General features: G+C 39.2%; 1 protein-coding gene across 4 annotated transcripts in view; it reads left to right on the top strand.

The window, feature by feature from the left end:
* Positions 1 to 26,429, top strand: part of zc3h6 (zinc finger CCCH-type containing 6) — a 57,236-nt gene extending 30,807 nt beyond the window's left edge. For 3 of the 4 annotated variants that reach the window (XM_072551396.1, XM_072551395.1, XM_072551394.1), the window contains 8 exons: positions 515 to 645; positions 4,753 to 4,878; positions 6,094 to 6,205; positions 8,695 to 8,804; positions 9,722 to 10,062; positions 11,949 to 12,529; positions 14,482 to 14,724; positions 23,866 to 26,429. In XM_072551396.1, the coding sequence (XP_072407497.1) occupies positions 515 to 645; positions 4,753 to 4,878; positions 6,094 to 6,205; positions 8,695 to 8,804; positions 9,722 to 10,062; positions 11,949 to 12,529; positions 14,482 to 14,724; positions 23,866 to 25,364 (3,143 nt within the window). In that variant the 3' untranslated portion in view covers positions 25,365 to 26,429. The remainder of the gene's footprint in view (positions 1 to 514; positions 646 to 4,752; positions 4,879 to 6,093; positions 6,206 to 8,694; positions 8,805 to 9,721; positions 10,063 to 11,948; positions 12,530 to 14,481; positions 14,725 to 23,865) is intronic. The other variant, XM_072551398.1, reaches the window with a different exon arrangement.
* The last annotated feature ends 177 nt before the right edge of the window (positions 26,430 to 26,606 follow it).

Here is a 26,606-nt window from a genome sequence, read left to right as displayed (position 1 = left end):
GGCCTGTTTATTTCTCCTAATTCTAAGATGACTGTCTAGTTTTCCCTTACTTAGCGCAACAATGTCCATTTGGTTTCATTGTGTAAAATTGGCAACCTATAAATTTGGAGATGTTTTGGTCTTTGCCATCTTGATTAACAATTCGTATACAATGTCTGGACTACTTCATGTTGAACTTCTGTAGTCTAACAAATAGAAGAAGCTTTCATTCCATGAATCTGTCATTTTAATCTTAAGAATATTAAGTATCAGACGTCAGTATCTTAAGGTAGAACTAATTTGCAACGATGCACTAGAACTGAAAAATGGTGAGTCAGAGCTGTGATTTCTTGCTCCAATTTGTCTACTTCCTGCTAGGAGAAATTTACCTGTAATCTGTTTCCCATAAAAAGGAAAACTCTTAAAGGCTGGTGGCATGAGTTTTATAATATATAGTTTTAGATTGATAAAGGCATGTATGATTTGAGGGTACAAAAGAAACTTAGAAATTTAATTTGATGTGAAATTGTTCCAGGTATTATGCAGAAAGGTAGAGGTAGAGGAATTGGTCGGGGCCGTGGTATGAGAGGACAACCAAAACAGAAGCGCAAGATATGGGGACCTGGAAGAGGAGCTGATGGTGGTATGATGGATGCTTCTGATGAGGTAAAGAAAAAAGATAGTTGCTAACCTATGTTGTGACATCCTTTGCCATAATGTATTAAATTACGACATTGTGTTCTGTCACTGGAACCTGAACTGAATGGAAGTTACATTGTTCTGCAAAATGTAATAGAATAGTCTCCAATATCAGGCAGTTAAAAATCATACAGTTTGAGAGCTATGATGCTATTTGTTGTGCATTGTGCTGTTCCTTTATTCTCCTTTATATTATACACCTTTATTGCAATTTTAAGATTTATACTAATCTTTGCACGAGACGTAAATGAGCTTTTCTCAAAGGAAAACTATTAGAAGGACAGGTTGTGGCATGGTTTTGCAGTGTGAAATGATATTAAAGATGGTACAAAATTTAATGTGTTAACTGATCAGAACTATAGGTCGTTCTGCTAGAACGTTTCTTTGGTCAGCGCGAATTGGCTGTAACTCGATGAACCAATTGTGGATGTTGTTTGGATAACAACTTTCTACTGAAAAGGTCCAGTGATTTTCTACAACGCAAGGTTGTGGAGGAACATAACTGCCATGTTATAGCAGAACAACCTGTATTAGACTTAAATAAAATATGAAGTTAGCCATCAGTACTACTATTTATTAATTATAATTTATATTCTCTAAACAATAATTTAGTGGTTGAAACACCTTTGTATTTTGTTTTAATTGCATTATCTAAATTTCTTTGGTGTAGTACCACTTCATAAATATTTCAATCTGCCCTTTATCTTAAATATTTGGCATTATAAAAGCTTGAATTAATTCCAAAACTTCGTTCAGAATTCCTGGATGGTAAACATGTAACCATTTTCAATTATCTGCCAAAAATTGAAAAACAAATACAACGTTGTTCATTTGGAAAAAGTCTATTTGCACGTCCCTTTGAAGCATGGTATGATACATCATCGACAGAGGCTATTTGCACATCCTGGCTATATTGGCTCTTCAATATTCAATATTATCCTTACTTCACTGCTGTTTTCCCACAATCGTGTAATAGCTTTCTTTTACAACCGCAGGTGTAATCAACTTTGTTTACTTCAAGGTTGTTGATTTTGAAATTCTCAAGCAAACATTTTTCCAGCACTGTTTTTATTCCAGATTTCTAGCATCCACAGTACTTTGCTTTTATACAAGTGAGGAGTGTGATGGAACATGCTTCACTTACCTGCATGTATGACTCAAGAAATTTAACATCCAGGACAAAGCAGCTGGCCTGATCAGCACTCCAACTCCAAATCAATAATGTGCACCTTCTACCACTGACATAGTGTCCTCAATGTCTACAGATGCATTGCAGCAATTGACCACAGCTGCTTCAACAACAGCACCTTATAAATCCTGGCATCACATTGTCTATCCCAAGTCTCCGTATGCAAGTATGCCTTGCCTTGTTATCCATTTAGTTCATTTGATCAAACCAACAGAATCATTGCTAACTCTAGGGTAAGCATGCTGGAGATCATTGCATTGAGTATGGTGTTATATTTGACACTCAGTCTTGCTAGGAGATAGCTAGTATAGTTTGGGCAAGTAGAAGTGAAACTGGCTTCTTTCATGGCTTACAGAATTTGCCATGCTTCATCACTATCAAGAAGAGTAAAAGGCCCAGTAAATGTGGAGGTTTATATTTGTGGTTAGCTTCCTTGTTATTTCATACTCGTCAAGTTAATTACAGCCTTGATCAATCCTGGTGTTGATACTGGCATCAAGGGGCAGGTTGCTGGTTATTGTTGAGCGATGGTGAAGCTGATGACACCTCCAGAGTGAGATTATCAATATTACTGGAAGGTGGAGCCCCTACATCTTGGCTATAACATTTCATCTTCCCAATGGTGATTGTTAGTCCAAGCCCCTTGTAAAATTTTATTCTGGGAACATTTGCACGTGAACTTCAGTATAGCACATGGCACAGTGGTAAGCATTGTTGCCTCAGTGTCGGGGACCTAGGTTGGATTCCAGCCCTTGGGCAACTGTCTTTGTAGAGTTTGTACCCCTCTGTCTGTGTGGGTTTCCTCCGGGTGCTCTGCTTTCCACCCACAGTCCAGGGAAGTGCAGTTTAGATGGATTGGCCTTGTTAAATTGCGCATAGTTTTCAGGGATGTGCAGACTAGATGGATTAGACATGGGAAATAAAGTTACAGGGATAGAGTCTGGCTGGATGCTCTTCAGAGGGTCGATGTGAACTTGGTGGGCCTAATGGCCTGCTTCTACACCGGGGATCCTACGATTAGCAAAGTTGGGATTCCTAGATTAGGACATTACGCACTTTGGTCTTAGCGTGTAGTGTTGCCAAGTTGAATAACTGACCTTAGCTTTGGCATGCAGGTAGATACACTAATTTGAGTTCCAGCAATAGCAGCAAGGAGAGAAACATGTCAAAGTGACTTGGCACCAGGATTCCACCCTTACTTTACCCCATTGTTGATTTTGAAAGCTTCACATGATGCTCCATTGTAAGTGAAGGAACTGTGCATGTTGTTGTGGAGGGAGGGAGTAACACTCAGGAATCTAGGCAAACTAGTTACTTTTCAGTCATTTAAAGAGTCTGTCTGCTGATGGGGTAGAAGATCTTAGTCAGGTTTACCAAGACAGATAATATGTGCTATTTTGAGGCACCACTTCTGTAAATACTAAAATGATAAAAATGTTTAATTGTCAGTTCTGAAATCGTACTCAGACCTGGAACACAATGCATTATTTCAGCAACTGTAATTTGCTCCTTGCAACAGGAGCAAAAATCTTTCCTACAATACTTGACAAGAAATGCTTTGGCAATTATTGCGGTCACTGCAGTTCTTTTTTTGTTGTACAAGTGCCTTTTGCATCACGGATATCACAATGCACATATTTTTCTTTCTAGTGGAGAGACAAAATAGTGTGGGGATGCTGTAGCAGTCCTGGTTTTTGACTTCTGATGACTTCAGATGAATTACTATCATTCCCTGGGACTTTAACACTGGTCACTTAAATGGTTGAACTCTTCTGTGGTGGGCTTAATGTCTAGCTCCTCCAGGAAAGTCAAGAATGTTGTTGATAGTTTCTTCAGTGGCATTTTTCTCCATTCTATAAAGCAGAAGAGAATGCTGTAACCACCTTTTCATCTTTTTGCTAGGTTCAGTGATAATCATCCTTGTCTTTGACTTGGTGGGGTTGATTTGTTTGCTGCAGGACCTGTTGCTACCATGGTTCCTTTGTGTAGCTCTTTAGCATCCCTGGATTCAGCAGCAGATTTAATAACTTAAGCTTCCTCCAATACTTATTGGTGTAGTTCTGAATGTTGAGACTTTATTCTGGCAGTTCTGAGAGCACCTAGATGTTGATTGCGTTTGAAAAGGTTCTATGTATAACATATATAGCTTATTGCATGTTACTGCAACAATTAGCACCCTCTTCTCAAGCTGTGTATGCGTATTTTCAAGTTTGTTTCTTGTACTGTAGTCCTGATGAGTGCAAGACAAAAGGCTTCAACTTTTCTTGCCTCTTTTTGCAATGCCTAAGTTCTGTGCAACCAAGTAATTGCTAATAGTTAGCGCTGAAAGCAAGTGGTGACATACTGAGAGACTGCTATGGACCACACTTAATGCATTGCATCAACAGGAGACATACCTCTTGGTCTTTTATCCAAGGACAAGAGTTGTGTCCACACTTACTTTACTCGGTAACCCAGATATGTGGACCAGGTAATTTTTATCCTTTGGGGACTGCCATTCTTTTATATACTTAATTTTCATCCAGTTAATATCACTGTTGTTGCCTCTTTTACTGCTGCTTTGGAACATCCTCTTCTCTTGTAATCATTGATGTAATCATTAATATGTATGCCATATGTAAATGCAAGCTTCGTGACATTATTAATAAGTTTGCATTGTAGAAATGATTTTATTTATTCCTAATATTTTTTTCTTTAAATGGACACTTTGGGTAGGGACAACTTTGGGACTAAATGATTAGGAACGTGAATTATACGCTAATGCATCACCAATTCTAAGAATTTTACAAAGCTGTATTTAATAGCATTGAACTATCAGTTAAGCAGACCCGTAAAAATGTTTTTTTTTATTCAAGCAAATTTACTGATATAAATACTCTATCTAGCAGGATGGTTATGGAAATACAAATTTTCCTCGGAAGAAAAAGAAATGTCAAGACTTTTCATTCCACGGTGAAAAGATTAGAAAAGGAGGCATTTGCAAGTATTTTCTGGAGGGACGCTGTACTAGGGTAGGTTTTCTGTTCTAAAATTTGTATCTATCATGTTATCTTAATCATCTAAAGTTAGGTACTGGGATGCATCAGATGGGAGTGTAATTAAATGTAATACAGAATTTTTTTTCCGTTTCCATTTTTCCTCTCCCATTGCATTGCATTCCCACCTCATCCACCCTAGTTGGGATTGTGAATGTGGATTGTGGGTAGTTGACATTTTCAGACTGTTTGTTCATGCAAGTTGAATTTCTGTTGGTGAACTGAAACTTTGAGTTTAGACATACATTGAACATTTAGCAAACAATTAGCAACCTGCCTTTGCTGACTTAGAAACAAAACATATATGATGTCCATTAGACATTCTTGAAAATGCCAAGATACAATACTCCTTGTTCAGGCAAAAACAATTTACTGTGGAGTTTGAATATAACAGGAATCGATATATCAAGCAAATTCAATCTCATTGGGCATCTCATTGTCCAAGTGTAGTCAGTCGTGCTGTTTCTAGGCCCAGTTCAACTTTACTCTGACTCCCCCGTTGGCCTCAGCTCCAACTCTAACTCTGAAAGCACATAACTTTGCTATATGCTAGCTCCTGATATTGTTGAATTAGTTGTCAATAAAATGGTTTTAAAATAGCATTTCACGTGAGACCTTATGAAAGTGGGCTCGGCTTCTGTGTAGATTCTATGACTCTGTCTCCACCACTATGCAAGTTCACCAAAAATGTGGTTTCATTTCTTGGATTCTGACATTTCTAGTTTACCACTATTTAACACATATCTATTTAATGCTGTAATTAATTTGTATGAAGTGAGGAGGAGTATGTTGATACAGAATGAGGCATGTGTCAATCATTATTTTATTGTAGAACAGAATTTTATTATCACTTTATACTCTGATACATAAATCTTTAGTTTATTCACGCATCAATGTTTACACAGAAACCTACAGAGAGGATTGCACACATAGACATACCTGCGCAAATCAGATGTCCACACACTAGTCAGTTTCTAAAGCTGAGAACGGGTTAACTGAGAGTGGGTTAACACCTATAAAGTTACTATTGTTACTTGATACTTTCACCAAAGTGGTAATTAAGTCTATTTCTTTTTACATTCCTGGGAAGAGTCTAGGAATTGCAATTTGTGAAAACATTCTCAAAAGTATTGTATTTTTTAGCACCAGATTTGCCATCTTTGATTTGCAAATGGAGTGTACTTTTTTTAGGGGGACCAATGCAGATATAGTCATGATGTTGTCATACAGAAGAAGAAGGACATCTGCAAATTCTACCTAAATGGGTTTTGTACCAAAGGAGATAACTGCATTTTCATGCATGATATCCTTTTTCTTTATTAGTTATATATGTATGTGTAGAAATATTGCATTCTCTAATTTTGGCTTTCATTAGACCTTTGTTTTTATAGGCTGATCCCCTTCTTTGATGTTTGTCTCATTGCTGAGTCTCATACTATTGAATTGTTTAAATTGTTGCTTCAAATGAACCTCAATGATATCTTGATGTCTGCACTGAAAATAATTCAAACTAGTGATTTCTTGATTACCTGTACATTTTGGAGGCTAATGCAAACATTTAATGTAGCCTTTATATGCAGAAACATTAATGTTCAGAAAAACAAATTAGGTACAGAAGTAGACCACTTGGGCCTTTGAGCATTCTCTGCAATTCAGTAAGATCATTGTTAATCTGACTATACTCCACGCTTCTGCCTACCCTGCTAATTTTTTACCTCTTTATTAGTCAAAAATCTGTCTGTCATTATTTTAAAAATATTCAAGAACTTTGCTTCTACTACCTTTTTGAAGAAGTAAGTCCAGGTATTCGTCGAATGGCATGGAGTTTGAGGATCACATCAGCCATGATCTTATTGAATCGAATTGATGGGATGAATGGCCTTCTGCTCCTCTCAGGTAGTCTTAACATTTGTTTGAGAAACTGGTCAACATCTAAACTGAAAGAGAAGCGATAAAAGCTGACTTGATTAAATACCTTTATTCATGGCGGTCATGGTAGATAGTAAGAAAACTTGCATAATCTATTTTAAGGTTTTTGCTAGAGTTTACAGTTGTCTCAGTAAGAGATTTGAATTATTCATGTAGTCAGATTTAAAATAAGCTAAGAGCAGCTTTGTAACTGGGGTGGTGGTGAGGTGGCGGTGGCGGGATAGCGGTCTGGGCGCAGAGGATCTTGATTGCCAGTTATATCCATAATCATCTGTGAAGAAAGTGACATGATGATAAACAAAAACAGAAGTTGCTAGAAAAGCTTAGCAGGTCCAGTGATCCTTTCTCGTGATGTTAATATTTAATGTCACTGGACTGATAATACAGAAATCCAGACTATTGTTCTAGGGGTGTGGGTTGAATTCCCATGACATATGGTGGTAATAAAATTTGATCACTATATCAGGAATTTATCTTAGTAACCATGAAGCCATTGTCAGTTTTCATGAAAAAAAATCTTACTCACTTTTACTTTTGGGAAGGGAATCTGTATCTGGTCTGGCTTATGTGTGACTCCAGCCTCTCTGATGTGGTTGATATCTTCACTGATTTTTCAAACAGTTTAACAAACCACTCAATTCAAGGGCAGTTCGGGATCGGCAACAAACGCTAGCATTACTGGTGATACTTTCATACCTTGAAAGAATATAAATATAGCAGGGGATATGTTCATTTCAGACACTGAATCAAAGAATAATTTTGAAGGCAAGCGGTAATTAGTTTACATTTCTGTTTGGACCCTCCCAAACTATACCACATTGCCATGAAGGTGAACTGTGGAAGTTAAGGAAAGGTCCTCTGTTTTAATTTATGAGTGTTTCTCTCCATGAAAAGGCCACCTGCAGTTAGCTTTGAAGCAGTCAGCCACAGAAATAATGCATATGCTGTGAACAACCCTTGGGGATAGGACTACAGAAGCCATTAAGAATTGGGTGTGTCTCTGATTAAGTCATGAAGCAAAAAGGCAAGTGAATCCAGTCCTTGAGCTGAGCAGTTATCAGCTATGAGGTCTTAAAAGAAAGTTGGAGAGTTTCTTAGCCATAAAATCTTGTTGCTCAGAGAAGATGGAACACTGATGTGAAAGCAATGAATTCTTCTGGGGAGCTCTATATACCTTTCAGTTGGTCCCTAAAGGAATCTCTTAAAGATGGTGGAACGGTAGCTCAGTGGTTAGCACTGCTGCCTCACCAGGGACCCAGGTTCGATTCCAACCTTGGGCGACTGTGGAGTTTGCACATTCTCCCCGTGTCTGTGTGGAGTTTGCACATCCTCCCTGTGTCTGTGTGGATTCTTCCCACGTGTACAAAGATGTGCAGGTTAGGTGAGTTGGCCATTAGGTGCATTAGTTAGGGGAAACGTAGAGTAATAGGGTACGGGAATGGGTCTGGATGAGTTACTTTTCAGAGGGTCATTGTGGACTTGTTGGGTCAAATGGCCTGTTTCCACACTGTAGGGATGCTATGAAAACATAAAGGGGCTTTTTGTTTTGAGGTGATAAGGAAGTTGAACAGGATTGTTTGTCTTAAGATTTAATAAACACGGTACTGTTTGCTTTGTTTTGAAATCTACAGTTTAAAAAAAATTATGTAAATATTGGAAAATTCTCTGGTAAAATTTTGTCTTTTTGAATGGTGAAGTTCTCCATGGAGATTGTAATATCGCAATGTTAATCATTAAATAATTGTTAATGGGAAAACATACATATGCACCTTATATTTTGTGAACTTTCTGAACATTATTTCCCATGGACTACTTTGTTCTTTTTAAATTTTTTAATATTTACATTCCTTAATATACTTATACGTGAATATCCATGCAAGTTCTACCACACAGGAGCAAAGTGCTATCAAGGAGATAACTGCAAATTCTCTCATGCTCCACTTACTGAAGAAACAAGGGAGCTATTAGACAAGGTTTGTCAACAACTGCATGCAATTTAAAACATTTATATCATATATAGCTATATTGAAGTCTGTGGGGTAAAATGCATCATATTATGTCTCATATATAACTAGGGTTGTTTGCTGATCTGTACTGTATTAGCTAATCTTAACACGTGTAATGCTGGTGATGTAAAGTTGACATCAGGATCTTTGTCATTTCCTATTTCAGTGCCCAACCACAGTTTGTGGTGAGTGTCAATAGCGAGATTGTTCTCAGAGCGAATTTAGTATACTGTAAAGTCAGATGTGTTGTTTCTTCTGTTTGAGTTGTTCTGAAGCTTATTTTAAGATTTTTAAAGAACCATCACTTAAGGGAGATGTTGGACATAAAGAAACATGAATTTTGTTTTATCATTTTTAATAAGATTGAGAGTTAGATTTGTGTCTTTGTAATCACATCACAAGTTTATTTTGCCTTCGAAAATTGATGCTATTGATTCTTTCTTTGTGTGTCCATTTCAAATATTTCCTGAGAGTATTATTAACTTATCAAGTAATGGTAATTTTCCATTTGTATTGCCAACAGTTAAATAGTGTGTTCAGTTGTGGATGTATTTTACTTTAACCTAGCCAAAGGTTTAAATAAATTCAAGTCCTAAACTTTGAAACTTGTGCCTGTTATCATCTAATATGACATTCGAGACCTATTGGCATGAGTAAATGGGAGGTGGTATTAATTAATCGTTAATTGGGTGTGAATTGTTTGTATAAATATTGTGGGTTAGTTTTATCGAGTGATTAAGTGAATAAATGCTTTCACTAAAAGTGTAAACTTGGACCGTACAAAAACATTTACTTTGTGAATAACAATGTTTGCTTTCATAAATTTTGCAATTTTTTTTATTAAACCCATGTCTGTTTCACAAATTGTCATTTTTTTTAATCAGGTGCTGAACAATGAAAATATAAATTACGACAATAACAATGATCATAACAGTACCAATGATTTTGATAATTGCGAATATGATTATGAGTATGTGTATCATGAAGACGATGATAAACTTGAAGTTGAAGAACTTAGGAAACAAGGTATTGCTCCTCTTCCAAAGCCGCCTCCAGGGGTTGGATTATTACCGACTCCTCCACAACCACCAAACTATCCTGGTCCAATGCCAGTGGGTCCTCCTAACAACCAACCGCAACCAACTTCACCTGGGCGGAAGATTCCCTCTATATTTGATATTGTTGTACAGCCAACGAGTGTTTTTGTTCACAAGATGGGACGAAGGTATGTTGATTTGCCTGTGTACTATTTGAATAAAAGCCAGTAATCGGACATTAATTTGATGGATTACGGATACCATTCAAAGTAAATTCAGTAAAATAGCTAGTATTTGTATGTTGCTCTTGTACAGTCCTTTCTGATTTGAATAGATATATAATATTGTACTGCTAGTTATTTATACATATGTCAATGGTTTTCTTGATTACTCCCAGTTCTAGAATGTACATTATCTGACTTAGACTCAATATGGATCCATTTGCACCCACAGCTGTTTTCAGTGGAAAGAGATTTCAGTTTGTGCTGAGCTTGGTTAGGTGCAGCCTATTTCTGATCTAGAGTTGAGGCTATCCTAACTGAAGTGAAATTCTAGCAAGTCTCAGTCCAGTTTACATTTGAGCCAACAGGTCAAGTCTGCATCTGTGTATAAGCCCAGACTAAACTCATTTTGTATCGTGCACAATGGAGTACAAATATTAAGCTTATTTTCTAGGTGGCTTATTTGTCTTCATTTTGGGGTAAAGGTGTCGAAAGTATTGATATTCTGTATAAAGAATCAGTGTTTTAAGTTAAATGCCAATTTTCCGATTGATTTCTACAAATATGAGAGGGGTCTATTGTAAAATCATAGTAATTTGAAATTTGTGGACATTTTAAATTCATTTTCTTAAAATCCAGAACATCAGAGTGTTTTACAGTTCTCTTAACCTATTGTTTTGTTCAGAAAATGTTTGAAAAAAAAATCATGCAGGTGTTATTCCAAAGTGGACACTTTGATTTTACGAAGCTATCTTAAATGACCACAAAGATTTCACAAATTTTAATAAGTTGTACATTACTTCAGAACAACAAATGCTGTCAATGCCAGTTGTATTAATGGATAAGCCACTTAGGATTAGCAGTTTGGAGTTGGAGTTGTTTTCCTTTTATAGGAAAACAAGAAATCTACATATACAGAGGAACCTTGATTATCCAAACAAGATGGGCGGGCACTATTTCGTTCAGATAATTGATGATTCGGTTAATTGAGACTTGGAGTTTTCTGGGGAGTCTGCTCCCCGTTCAGGAGACTAGGCAAAAGCACACTGCTTGTGAGACCCGCCCCTGCCCACTCCAACCCCGTCTGCTCCCACCCCCAACTGACACTCTGTCCTCCTCCCAACCACCCCCCCCCCCCCCCGGTACAATGGGGAAGGGTGGGGTTTAGGGTACACCCCCGTGTAGAACTACAGGGAAAGCGTGGGGGAGAGAGAGGGCGGGAGGTCAGTCATTTAGAGACTATGCTTGGACTGTCCAGGACTGTTCTCGGCAGCATTTCAATTAGCCGAGTTCGTTTTTAATCATTGTACCTGTAAACAGAAGACGCAATCAGGGTTGAAAGAGTTCTTTGACCTGATGTTTCCATTGGGACCTTGAGATCATCTTCGGATAATCCGATATTTGGATAATTGAGGTTTATATGTGGGAAATTGAATAGCTTTCCTATTTCAATCTGAAGTTATTACAATAATACAGAAAACAGGCTTTCATTCATGGGCTTATACTTTTTACAGTTTGATCATCTGTGGTCAAAAACGATACCATGGTCAACCACTCAGATACAGAATAGAATTAAGGATTGGGAATGCAAGATTTACTCACCTGGAGGTGATGACCTCTAAGGAATTGGGACAAAACAGAAACTTTCACAGAACAGATCTTGAGGCATTAATTGTAGATTTGATTGAATTCTGCTTAGAATAATGATGGTGTTTGAAAAATATAATTGAGCTGGTTTTGAAGGGTGTGGAGAAGTAAGGACATTAACTGGTACATTAAATTGTGTCACTGGTTGATTCAGAAAAAGAGATGGCTTTCTATCTGTTTTTCATTAATCATTTGCTTTTTGACAGGCCACAGTTTTGTGACTCCCCGTCACCTCCGCACCCACCATTTGAAGAAAACCAGTTACCACCTCCGCCTCAGATGTTTGGAGCAGGTCCAGGTCCAGAACAAAACATGATGCCTCCAGGACCCAGTGGACCTTCAGAGCCTCCTGGTGGTTTTGGTCCTCCTTGTCCTCCACATAGTATGCCAGTTCCACATGGTCTGCCTGGGCCAGGCATGCCTCCAGGCTTACCTGGACAACAAGTATTACAAGGCCAGCCTGGAACGTCAGTTCCTCCAGGGCATCCTGGTTTACCACCACCTCCAGGATTTCCAGGTCCACCAATGAATGCAGGCCCAAATGAATCTCCAGGTCAGATGGGATTTCAGGGAGGTATGGTGAACATGCCTATGGATCATCAGATGCTGCCCCCTCAAAATCAGGCACACCCACAATTCACAGTTGATGCATCTCAACAAATGCCACAAGATGGTTCATATCAGCAAGACATCACGTTCCAGCAAATCCAAAATCCAGTGGACTTCTATAACTCTTATTACTCACAGAAAGCAGTGCAGAATTTGGAGCAAGAAAACCATATGGGAGGTATGGTATGATTATCACTCAATTAAACCAACTTGTTTAAAGATGTTGTTTAAAGGAACAGTATGTCACATTTAACGCTCAGGCACGTGTTCAACATCAAAATATGCATTTTCATTTTTAAATTACTCTTCAACTAAAACTAATCCAGTTCCCACCATACAGTTGGGAAACATTCCCATTATCCATTGATGTAGTAAATACTTTCAAGTGAGTGGAATTAATGGTCTACAATGTTGAATGAAGCCTGCTTTATGTCAGAGAAAATAATAAAAGGCAATGCTGGTAAATTTAGATGAGGAGTAGTGGTAGAAAAACAGCATGAAGCAGATGAGCCCAAGGTTTTTTTTGGTAGGAATGTACTTAATTTGACCTGCATACAAGATTGCTGCAGCATTGCAGTAAGATGTTTTATTGGATATTTGTGCATTGTGACATACAATGCTGTACCAAACCAGAGAGACTACTTGCTTGTAATTCCCAAGTTGTGAATTAGGAATCCTGACTAGGATTTTACATTCCAATCAAGTAGGCAAGCAGTTTAACTCTCATCAGTCTGACACATCTCTTAGAGGGAGTCAATGCATTGGTCATTATCTTCTAAAATTCTTCAGATTCTGGAATGATCTCCATGGATAAGAAGATAGCAAATATCATCCCACTATTTAAGAAGTGAAGATAGAGAAAGCAGGGAACTGTAGACCTTGATAGCCTTACATCAGTAGTAGGGAAATATTGGAAACCTTTTTAAAGGATTAAGAAAATGGGCATGTGGGACAGTGGTTAGCATTTTTGCCTCAAAGTACCAGGGACCCTGTTTCGATTCCACTCTTGGATGACTGTAGGGAGTTTGCACATTTTCCAGGTGTCTGCATGGGATTCTGCCAGGTGCTCCAGTTTCCTCCCACGGTCCAAAGATGTGCAGGTTAAGTGGATTAGCCATGGTAAGTGCACGATTGCGGGGATAAGGTGGGGGCAAGATCTGGATGGGATGTTCTTCAGAGGGTCAGAGCATAATCAGTTGACTGAATGGCCTTTTCCTGCATTGTAGAGGTACTATTTAATGATTCTATAATGATTTAATTAAGGATAATCAGTATGGATTTATAAATGTGAGTTTGATAGGAGAAACTAGTGTGCAGAGCATTTGTAAAATAATGAGCTTGGAAAAAGTATGTGTAGAGAGGATGAACTTGTTGATAAATTGTTAAAGGCTAACATTCAGATACAGCAAGCTATTAGAAAGGCTAATGGATGTTAGTATTTATTGCAAGAGAATTTGAGTACAGGAGTAGTGAAGTCTTGCTTCCATTATACAAGAGCTTTGTTAGACTGCACTTGGAGAACTTGGTGCAATTTTGCTCTCTTTGTCTCAGGCAAGATCTGTTGCTGTAGTGGGAGTGCAACTAAGGTTCACCAGACTTATTCCCAGGATAGTGGCACTGTCCTGTGAGGGGCAGTTGAGAAAAGTCTTTTCTCCAGCATTTTCAAAGAGTGAAAAGTGATCTTGTTGAAACTTAAAGAATACTGAAAGGAATAGACAGGGACGCTGCATGTAAAATATTGCTCCTGATTGAAGAGTCTATAGATGAGGAAGTCTTTTACTTAGGCTTGTGAACTTAGTAAATTGTCTACCATGGAGGATTTGGCAGCTTAGTTTTTGAGTATATTTAAGTGATTGATGGATTTCTGATAGTCAGTGACATTGAGTTATGGGGGATAGGATGGTTAAAAGGCATTGGCGTATTAGATCAGTATTGAGTGGCCTAATCCTGTTCAATTACGAAATGGTAAATAACAGGAAATGGTTCTGTACCTGTACCAGGCCAAGACAAATGTAAATTGAAATAAAATGATATGGCTTCGCAATTTCCTTGTTACATCTAATTTGTAACCATTAATGTCTTGTTGGGTTAAAGAGCAAGTTTGTTTTATTTTGTGTCTTAAATATGCAGATGGAGTATCAAGTTTGACATCTGAACAGAGAGACCATCAGTCTTACTTGGGCACAGATGATTCTAGAGATAGTGACACTGAATCGGATGCCAGCAGTTCAGCAGGTCGTAAGCCGACTGTTAGTGTTCCAGACTTTCTCCCAGCCAAACAAAAAGCTCTATTTCTAAGAATTAAGCAGAAGCAACAAGAAGACGGAGGATCAGACAACAACCAGTCACAGCTGCTACAGAACCGAGATGAAGGTTGGCCTTTAATGCTGTTAATTTGATTGTTTTGCGACTAAATGTTGTTTACTGTCTTGTATTTCCTAAATTGGTTGTTCTTTTAGTTGTACCAAGTTTTATTTTCTGACCTGAAGATATGGACAGTGAGAGTACAGGGTGGGTCAGTGGTTAGCACTGCGGGCTCCACACAGTCCACACTTGGGTGGATTGACCATTTTATAATTGCCTTGTAATGTCTAGGCATGTGTTGGCTAAGTGGATTAGCCATGGTAAATGCAGGGTTAGGGAGATTGGCTTGGGAGGGGTTTGGGAGTGGTGGTGGCTCCCTGTAAGCCAAACAGAGACAGCACGAGAATTCCTAGAAGCATGGCATTCCAACTGGAACTCTGTCAACAAACACATTGAGTTAGACCCCGTCTACCACACCCTGAGAAAAAGAACTGGAAATGATATCACCAACCCAAAGAAGGAAAGAGATCAATCTGAGACTGGTATAGTTGAGAACAGAAGTGAGTCAAAACAGTCAGGGCAGGCAGGGACAAGATAGGACTAATAAATTAAACTGCATTTATTTCAATGTAAAGGGCCGAACAGGGAAGGCAGATGAACTCAGGGTATGGTTAGGAACATGGGACTGGGATATCATAGCAGTTACAGAAACATGGCTCAGAGATGGGCAGGACTGGCAGCTTAATGTTCCAGGACAGAAATGCTACAGGAAGGATAGAAAGGGAGGCAAGAGAGGAGGGGGAGTGGCATTTTTGATAAGGGATAGCATTACAATTGTGCTGAGGGAGGATATTCCCAGAAATATATCCAGGGAAGTTATTTGGGTGGAACTGAGAAATAAGAAAAGGATGATCTACCTTATTGGGATTGTATTATAGACCCTCTAATAGTAAGAGGGAAATTGAGAAACAAACTTGTAAGGAGATCTCCGCTATCTCTCAGAGTAATAGGGTGGTTATGGTATGGGATTTTAACTTTCCAAACATAGACTGGGACTGCCATAGTGTTAAAGGTTTAGATGGAGAGGAATTTGTTCAGTGCGTACAGGACAATTTTCTGATTCAGTATGTGAGAAGGTGCAAAACTTGACTTACTCTTGGGAAATAAGGTAGGGCAGGTAACTTGAGGTGTCAGTGCGGGAGCACTTTGGGGCCAGCGACCATAATTCTATTAGTTTTAAAATAGTGATGGAAAAGGATAGACCAGATCTAAGAGTTGAAGTTCTAAATTGGAGAAAGGTCAATTTTGACGGTATTAGGCAAGAACTTTCGAAAGCTGATTGGAGGCAGATGTTCACAGATAAAGGGACGGCTGGAAAATGGGAAGGCTTCAGAAATGAGATAACAAGAATCCAGAGAAAGTATATTTCTGTCAGGGTGAAAGGAAAGGCTGGTAGTTATAGGGAATGCAGGATGACTAAAGAAATTGAGGGTTTGGTTAAGAAAAAGAAGGAAGCATATGTAAGGTATAGACAGGATAGATCAAGTGATTCCTTAGAAGAGTAAAAAAGAAATAGAAGTATACTTAAGAGGGAAATCAGGAGGGCAAAAAGGGGACATGAGATAGCTTTGGCAAATAGAAATAAGGAGAATGCAAAGGGTTTTTACAAATACATTAAGGACAAAAGGGTAACTAGGGAGAGAATAGGGCCCCTGAAGGATCAGCAAGGCGGCCATTGTGTGGAGCCACAGAAAATGGGGGAGATACTAAATGAATATTTTGCATCAGTATTTCTTGTGGAAAAGGATATGGAAGATATCGAGTGTAGGAAAAAGAATGGTGACATCTTGCAAAATGTCCAGATTACAGAGGAGGAAGTGCTGGATGTCTTGAAACGGGTAAAGGTAGATAAATCCCCACGACCTGATCAGGTGTTCCTGAGAACTCTGTGGGAAGCTAGAGAAGTGATGGTTGGGCCTCTTGCTGAGATATTTGTATCATTGATAGTCACAGGTGAGGTGCAGGAAGACTGGAGTTGGCAAACCTGCCACTGTTTAAGAAGGGCGGTAAAGACAAACCAGGGAATTATAGACCAGTGAGCCTGACCTCGGTGATGGGCAAATTGCTGAGGGAATCCTGACGGACACGATGTACATGTATTTAGAAAGGCAAGGATTGATTAGGGATAGTCAATAGGGCTTTGTGCGTGGGAAATCATGTCTTTGAAACATGATTGAGTTTTTTGAAAAAGTAACAAAGAGGATTGATGAAGGCAGAGCAGTAGATGTGATCTGTATGGACTTCAGTAAGGCGTTCGACAAGGTTCCCCATGGGAAACTGATTAGCAAGGTTAGATCTCATGGAATACAGGGGGAACTAGCCATTTGGGATACAGAACTGGCTCAAAGGTAGAAAGCAGAGGGTGGTGGTGGGGGGTTGTTTTTCAGATTGGAGGCCTGTGACCGGTGGAGTGCCACAAGGATCGGTGCTGGGTCCTCTACATTTTGTCATTTATATAAATGATCTGGATGCGAGCCTAAGAGGCACAGTTAGTAAGTTTGCAGGTGACACCAAAATTGGAGGTGTAGTGGACAGCGAAGAGGATTACCTCAGATTACAACAGGATCTGGACCAGATGGGCCAATGGGCTGAGAAGTGGCAGATGGAGTTTAATTTAGATAAATGCGAAGTGCTGTTGTAATTTGGGAAAGCAAATCTTAGCAGGACTTGTACACTTAATGGTAAGGTCCTAGGGAGTGTTGGTGAACATAGAGACCTTGGAGTGCAGGTTCATAGCTCCTTGAAAGTGGAGTCGCAGGTATGTAGCATAGTGAAGGAGGAGTTTGGTATGCTTTCCTTTATTGGTCAGAGTATTGAGTACAGGAGTTGGGAGGTCATGTTGCGGCTGTACAGGTCATTGGTTAGGACACTGTTGGAATATTGCGTGCATTTCTGGTCTCCTTCCTATCGAAAAGATGTGCAACTTGAAAGGGTTCAGAAAAAATTTACAAGGATGTTGCCAGGGTTGGTGGATCTGAGCTACAGAGAGAGGCTTGTACAGGGTGTGGCTGTTTTCCCTGGAGTATCTGAGGCTGAGGGGTGACCATATAGAGGTTTACAAAATTATGAGGGGCATGGATAGGATAAATAGACAAAGTCTTTTCCTTGGGGTCGGGGAGTCCAGAAGTAGAGGGCATAGGTTTAGGGTGAGAGGTGAAAGGTATAAAAGAGACCTAAGGGGCAACTTTTCCACGCAGAGGGTGGTACATGTATGGAATGAGCTGCCAGAGGATGTGGTGTAGGCTGGTATAATTGCACCATTTAAGAGGCATTTGGATGGGTATATGAATAGGAAGGGTTTGGAGGGATATGGGCCGGGCGCTGGCAGGTGGGACTAGATTGGGTTGGGATATCTGGTCGGCATGGACGGGTTGGACTGAAGGGTCTGTTTCCATGCTGTACATCTCTATGTACTCTATGACTATTATAATAAGCTTACTAGGGAAAGATTGGAACCTCTTAGAGGCCAAAGGGGCAACTTGTGCATGGAACCAGTGGATGTGGATTAGGTTTTAAATTAATATTTCTCATCTTTATTGTCAGGGAGGAAGGACATCATAGCTGGGGATTTCACTAGGCAGGGTGATGCTCTTGAATACGTTAAAATTAATAAAGAGGAAATAAGATATTTTAGCGGGCATAAAATACTATGCGAGGCAAAGGCAGAGATTGCTGGGGCCATGATGGATATATTTAATACTTTTCTCACTATTAGTGAAAAATCAGATGACCTAAGGATAGCTGATGAGGTTCCTTTGTTGAAGGAGGGCAGTAATTACAGATGAGTTACTCTGACATCAGTGGTGAAGAAATTACTGGGAAAGAATTCTGAGGGACAGGATTAATCAGTACCTTTTGGCCCAAGGCAGGGTTTGGTTAGGGATAGTCAGCACAAATTTGTTACGGGGAGATCCTGTCTAACTAAGTTTTGTTTTAAAAGGTGAGCATAGATAATTGATGAGGTCATGCAGTTTATGTGATTTAATGGATTTCAGTAAGGCCTTAACTGGTCCAAAAGATAAGGGTCTGTAGGATACAAGGCAAGCTGGTAAACCGGATCCACAATTAGCTTGAAAATAGAGTCAAAGGGTGATGGTAGAAGGTTGTTTTTGTGATTGGAAGCCCGTGACTCGTGGTTTATCACAGGGATTGGTGCGGGGACCCTTGTTGTTTGTTAATGACTTGGATGAGAATGTAGAAAGTATAAGTTGTACGTTTGCAGATGACATGAAAGTTGGTGGTGGTTTTGATGGTGCGAATGGTTTCAGGCTACAGTCTGGTGTTGATCGACTGTTAAATTGGGCAGAGCAATGGTAAATGGAATTTAATTCAATAAGTACGAGGTGATTTTTTTTTGGAAGGTTTAATATGGGAAGGATATACACACGGTGCTATACAGGAGGCCACTGAGTAATTCAGGCCCCATGGTGTCAAAGGCAAGGTGCTAGCATGGATTGAGGCTCAGCTGTCTGGCAGAAAGCAGACTGGGGATAAAACAGTCCTTCTGATGATGACAGCCAGTGACAAGTGGTGTTCCACAAGGCTCAGTGTTGGAACCACAACTTTTCATTATACATTAGAAACTATCTAATTGAAGGAACTGGAGGCATTCTGGCTAAGTTTGCAGGCAACATAAAGATAGGTAGAGAGACAAATCGCATTGAGGAAGTGGAGACGCTGCAGAACCATTTGAACAGGATAGGAGAGTGGGCAAAAAAGTGGCAGATGGAGTACAGTGCAGGAAATTGTGAGGTCATGCACTTTGGGAGGAAGAATAGAGGCATGGACTATTTTCTAAATGGGGAGAAAATTCAGAATTCTGAAGTGCAAAGAGACTTGGGAGATCTAGTCCAGGATTCTATCAAGGTAAACTTGCACGTTGAGTCAGCAGTTAGGAAAGTAAATTCAATGGTGGTATTTATTTTGAGAATACTTGAATGTAAAACAAGGGATGTACTTCTGAGGCTCTATAAGGCTCTGGTCAGACCACACTTGGAGTGCAGTTTGGGCCCCATATCTCAGGAAGGATGTACTGGCCCTGGAGTATGTTCAGAGAACGTTCACTAGAATGGTCCCAGGAATGAAAAGCTTAACGTATGAGGAATGTTTGAGGACTCTGGGTTTGTACTCAATGGAGTTTGAAGGATATGGGCGGATTTAATTGAAACATACAGAATACTGAATGGCCTGGACAGAGTAGATTTTGGGAAGATGTTTCCATTGGTGGGATTGATTAGGACCTGAGGGCATAGCTTGGAGCAAAAGAAAGATCTTTTAGAACGGAGCTGAGGAGAAACTTCTTCAGCCAGAGAGTGGTGAATCTATGGAATTCATTGCCACAGAAGGCTGTGGAGGCCAGATCATTGAGTATATTTAAGACTGAGATAAATAGGTTCTTGAGAATCAAGGGTTATGGGGAGAAAGCAGGGAAATGGGGTTGAGAAACTTATCAGCCATGATTGAATGGTGGAGCTGAATGGCCTAATTTCTGCTCCGATGTCTTACAGTCTAAATGTTTGTTCCCTCGGGAAAGAATAAAGGGATATCTTAGTGTAGATGTCCATAGATCCCTGAACAAGTAAACACAGGTAGAGATGGCAAAGAAACAATACTGGATGCTTACCTTCATTAGGTGGGGTGCAGAATACAGAAACAAGGAAGTATTTTTACAACCTTTTAAAACATTGGTGAGGCCACAGATGGAGTACTGTGTACAGTTCTGCTTGCCATGCTATCGGAAGGACATAATTGTACTGGAGAGGTTTAGGTTCTTTTCCCAAGGTTTCACACAAGATGCAGTTTGCACACACAGCAACTTCTGCAAACAGTTAAAGTTTATTAAAGCTTGCACAAGCCAGGTGGCCCCCTTTAACCCCTTTTGCAGGGCATGCAAGGTTGAGTCAAAGTGAGGCCCTGAACAAAGAAAACACATCCCCTTTCTATAGGTCAGTTGGCCATGCTTACAGATCCTGACCACTCCCCACAGTCACATGCCGCTCAGGACAAGCACCAGTTACTCAACAGTCACATGTTACCCCAGGTACAATGGCAGGATAAGATCATCCTCATCAGTAATGTAAACGCCAGTGCCCTAATCCTGAGGAATAGTTAGGCAGAGAATTTTCTGACTTTGATTCCCCAGACGGTGCAGGTGTAACGTAGCTTTGGCCAGAAAGCATTTCTGAATGAAAGAGACTGAATGGTAGTTCAATTTGCCAATAGTAGGAGAGTATTAGCAACTGACTGTCTGAATGAAGTGTGAATTACAATGAATGATCATCCCCATGCAAAGATTAACCCTTTAATATTGCATTAATGTCCAGAGATATTCCTATTTAATCTTAACATTACAAAGGTGCAGAGGAGGTTCACCAGATGTTCCTGGGAAGAGACTGGATAGGCTGGGCTTGTTTTCCTTAGAGCGGAGGAGTCTGAAGGGGATCTTGTTTGCGGTACACAAAATGAGAGTCATGGACAGAGTAGATTGTGGGAATCCTGTTCCCATAATAGACATGTCCATGACCAGAAGGCAGAATATTAAGGTGAGAAGTGGTTTAGAGGAGATCTGATAAGACATTTGTTCCCCCATGGAGTGATGGAAATATGGAATATGGTGCCTGAAAAAACAGTGGAAGCAGGCACTCTCGCAACATTTAAAAAGCATTTGAGTGAGCACCTAAAATGCCAAGTGATAGTAGGCTAATGGATCAAGTACAGGTAACTGGGATTAGTGTAGTTTGGTGTTTGTTGGTCAGCATAGACATCATGAGCTGGGGGCCTATTTCCATGGTGTATGACTTCATGACTAACAGATAATTTCTAATCATTCCAGAACAATAGATTTCTATGTTCTGATACATGTATGTTGGGCAAGCACGGACCACCACTGTGTATGAACCTTGGCCACACCAATATTTTTGCACTTAATGGGACCGTTTAAGGAAGAGGAAAATAGAATTGCCATGATATTTTGAGATGGGGAAGGGTGGAACAAAGTTAAATAAAGCAGTCTGGCACTGATTGGGTCCTATCACAGAATTATTACAGTGCAGAAAGAGGCCAGTCAGCCTGTTGTGCCTGCACCCACTCTCTTGTATGGGTCCAATCTCCTGCCTTTTCCTCATATTCCTACACACTATTAGTATCCAAAAAAAATTCATAGCCCTCTTGAAAACCCCAATTCTACCTGCTACAAAACATTTCTAGGTAATGCATTCCATATCCTAACTTGCTGTATGAGCGAGCTTTTTTCTCACGCCACACTTGCTTCATTTGCATGTCACTTTTAAATTTATGCCCTCTCATTGTATTGTTTCTTTTACAAGATAAAACAGCTTCACAGTCTCTAATCTGTCCAGCCTGCTTATTGCTTTGAAAACCCCAAATCAGTTCCCCTCTTAGCCCTCTCTCAAGGGAGAACCATCTCAACTTCTACAATTTGTCTTCATAGCCATAACAGTCTAGTAAATTGCTTCTGCACTCTCTCCAGTAATTCCGTTCTCTCCCAAAATGTGGTTCCACAGCTCTACAGTCTGCTACAGCTGAGGTCTAACAGCTGTCTTGTACAAGTTCAAGATCATGTCCTTGATGTTGTGTTCTATACCCCTGTTTTATGTTGTTTGTGATTTTCTGATTAAAGTGCATCATGTTATTTGTCTGCATTGACCCTCAACTACTACTTATTCACCCAGTTCATCAACTAGTCAGTGTCTTTTTGGAGTTCATATTATCCTGCTCACAATTCACAATTCTTCCAAGTTTTGTGTTATATGGAAACTTTGAAACTGTCCCTGCATGCCAAGATCCAGATCATTAATATATATATCAAGAAAGTCAAGGATCTTTAACATCAGCAAAGTTCTGGGGAACTCTACTACAAACTTTACTTTGAAAAATAATCATTGATCATTGTTCTGTTTTCTATTGCCGAGCCAATTTTGTATCCACATTGCCATTGTTCCTTTTGTACCATGATTACAATTTCCGACCTAAGTTGCCTTACTGTAACATTATACCGTAAGGAGATGCAGGAAGATGTTTTCACTCATGGAGCGACCAAAGCAAAGAGCCATGAATGCAAGACTGTTGCTCATAAATTCAATTAGTAATTGAGGGGACAATTGCTCACCCAGAAAGAGCTTGGAATGAGAAATGTGTGACTCTATAAAGCTGTGGAGGTGAATTGCAGAAATGCCTTTAGGGAGGAATGGAAGAACTAATAGCAGAGCATGCAGATCAACCAAATGGCCTGTGTATTTGTGAATTGTTTAATACACAAGATGGCCTTGGATGAGACTACAACAGCTTGCTTCATAGTGCCACATTGTGGTCAATGCTTCAAGCTACAGCAAAGAACTAGTAAAATTGAATGACAATGTTAACGAAGTAAGGAACAAACATTGAGATAGTGGAAGCAATGTTTACGGAAATGTGTTCAATTTAAGGTACTTATGTAGTTAGACTATGATCTATTAACACTCCAATGAGTGTTAATATGATCCAATCCAGCATTTTATCCTTTGGATTTGCGTTTAAACCACAAGTGGGTTTTGTGATATGGTCATTTTATATAGTGGGGTATTTGAAGTTGCTTAGAAAATTGAAGCAGAACTGCTTACCTACAGTAACAACTTCTGTTGCTTCTCTAAAAGTGTTCAGTAATATCTGTATTCTATCTTTAATCAATCTTCTAAACCGATTGTTTGCCTTTAGTGACAGATTGGATCTATCATATTTTCTTTTTGTAAACCAAAGGAAAAGTTAGGTCTTGCTCACCTTTTGTGTTAATAACTTTGTTAATGTTAAATTATGTGACTGCTTTACTATACAGTCATATTCAACTGTAATTGGTAAACTCGTTTTAATAGAGATCTTCATTTTGATTCAACGGGTAGAGCACAGGAACTTATGATTAATTTTACAACTGAATACTCACCTGCTGCTTGTATCATGCTCCCATTTCCTAGTGATTGTATCTAAAGCAGTATTGGTAAAGTCCTTGAGAACAAACTGTCCTCCAGTATGTGGTGCAAAACACTGAAAAGAGAAAAATTGGTCACATTTGTTTGGTGTTTGAGACCAGTTGATTACGCTAGTGTTGATTTTTTAAAAATCAGTATTTAAAATTAACTCAACTTCTGTTATTTTCAGATGAGACTGTGAATTGGTATTCAAGTGATGAAGAGGAAGATGGTAGCAGTGTAAAGTCAATACTGAAAACTCTTAAAAAACAAAGTGAAACGATGAAAATCCTGCAGTCTTCTGTAACTGAGCAGACATCGTACACATATATGGACCCAAGACTTGTGAAAGAAAAACTCGCTGAAAATAAACCTTCAGATCTTCGATTAAGAGCCGACTTGAGACAAGGTTCAACTGGAGAAGTCAAAAAGCCTTCAGAGGTGGTTTCTGCTGATCCTAGATTAGCAAGAGATCCCAGGAAGATGAAGGTACATGAGAATGTCAATGCAGGCCTTTCTATTAGTGAAAGTCCTAAACATGATTCTCAACCCACCTCAAACACTAAGCAGCAAGGACTGGATGATGATGAAGAGACAGAACGAGAACTGAGGGAAAAACCAGCCATTATACCTTTAGATACATTACCTAGTGTAACCTTGAGGGATCCACGCTGTCAGCTGAAGCAATTCAGCCACATTAAGATGGACATCACCCTTTCAAAACCTCACTTTGCAAAACTTGTTGTTTGGACTCCTGAGGATCTCCTTCCACTGCCATTGCCAAAGCCAGACCCAGTGTCTTCAATAAATTTGCCTCTCCCTCCATTAATAGCTAATCAACGTCTGAATAGAACTCAGAGTATTGTAAGTGACCCTCGTCAGATTGATCCACGGTTATCTTTGCGGTCTAAGGAGAATAGTGCAGTGAAAACAGACAAGAATGCAGATTCAAGAGTTTCTTCTGAAAGACCATTGGACCCACGATTGCAAAAGTCATCAAATCCTAGATTGCAGAAAAGCAGTAGCACAGATACTACTTTAAGAGAGTCCCATGTTGCACGGGCAGATCCTCGCTTATCAAAAATAAACAGTGGTTCTACACAAGTGTCAGGTGTCACTGTAAAGATGGATCAGACACTCCCTCCATATGCTCCCAAATTATCTTCAAGTGGTATGGGACTTGGATCTCCTAGCACATTGCTGAGTGGCATCAGTCTGTATGATCCACGAACCCAGACTTCTCAAAGCTTAGTGACGTCGGTTTTAACTACGCAAGCGGATTCCTGTAAGGAAGGTGAGCAAATAAAGAAACCTCTTGTACCAAAAAATCCCGCAAAGTCAGAAAATGTTCTCTGTGACTCATCGATGACATATAAAGCTTCATTGGTGCAAGAAGGTAGTATTGCAGATGGTGCAAGTGATCCTGCTGCAGAAAAGTCAGACAATTACAAACCACAATTAAAGCCTGAAGCATCCCAGGCATCAGCTACTTCTGCACCTGCAGTACATAATCTACCAATCCAGGCTTTAGCTGGCTTAATCAGACCACAGTATAGTGACCCGAGACAAAGTAAACATTCTGGACCTCCTAGCCAAGTGGATGAAGAGGATTTGAACAGTAAAAAGGATAAAAAACCACTGAAAGAAATGTTCAAAACTTTCGACCCAACAGCATCTCCATTCTGTTAGCACCCACTCCTTGAGAGGCTGTTACTCAGTCTATATAATGTAGCTTGTCCCAATTCTTTAACTTATTTGGCTTGTTGGTGGTGTTTTATTTATTTTTTTACTATGTACACAGTCTGTTTAACTGTTCAAAGAAATGCATGCAGTGGCACATGCAGACTGTATGACTGGTTTTCTTTTGGTCTGAGTATGTAAGAACTACATTTTGAATGAATAATTTTTTATGGTAATAGAAATATATATATATATATGTATAGAGAGAATATACCTGTGACCACATTTAAATTTCTTCCCGGTGAAGTAATTGTTTTTTCGTGTACTGAAACTGCTTAAAGCCCTATTGTACAGTACTCTCATTCTAAGTTATTTCTTGCTTGGGTATTGTGATTATGAATTATTGAACTAGTACACTGAAAACTGTATATTGTTTTTAGTACTTTCAAGTAACTACTTTTTGTTGTGAGAGCTAATATTAAGAAAAATGACTGCCACTTTTATACTGTACAGTTTCAATAATATCACTCCATTGGCATACTTAAAGTCAAAATTCTAACCAATTTTGAGTTTTGTTATTCGATGCTGTCATATGTGCTCTGCAGTTTTGTTTTAAATTAGTTGCTTTGATATTTTGTCGCAATCAAGTGTGGAACCATTTGCAGTTAGACACTGTCCATAGATATTGCACTGTACAATTTGTTAATGTATTTCAAAAATTATGTTTTTTGTTTACCACATGTAACCGCTGATTATCTGTTTTTGAAATTGGAAAAATCAACCAGAATCATGGCATGATTTATTCAAGATCAATGTAAACATTGTATAAAGCATTTATTGTGAAGACTTTTTTTTTGGTTTGTCTATAGTAAGTCTGAAATTGTGAACCACTGCTTATCCATTTAATACAAGAACTAGTGGTGGATTATTATGAATTAATAAAAGTTGCTGAACTTGTTCTTTATGTATGACACCATATTTTCATATTGAGCTACTGAGAGTTAGCTTTATAATGAAAACCTAATGTAAAAGCTTTTTGTACAAATGTATTAAACTCTTTTAATGTATATTTTATATGTATGCTGCAATTTTTAGTTATTTACACAGTTCTGTGTATAATACATAAGCCCCACCTATCTCTTTACCAGAGTGAAAAGATCAGAAGAGCAAGAGATATGCCAATGGGATTGGTGCTGAGTCCTCGACTGTTTATTATTTATATAAATAACTTAGATGAAGGGGCAGGAGGTA

The sequence above is a fragment of the Chiloscyllium punctatum genome, chromosome 3, assembly GCF_047496795.1.
Source record: "Chiloscyllium punctatum isolate Juve2018m chromosome 3, sChiPun1.3, whole genome shotgun sequence".
Lineage (NCBI taxonomy): Eukaryota > Metazoa > Chordata > Chondrichthyes > Orectolobiformes > Hemiscylliidae > Chiloscyllium > Chiloscyllium punctatum.
The sequence above is the reverse complement of the archived record's forward strand: the minus strand, read 5'-3'. Positions and strand labels throughout refer to the sequence as shown.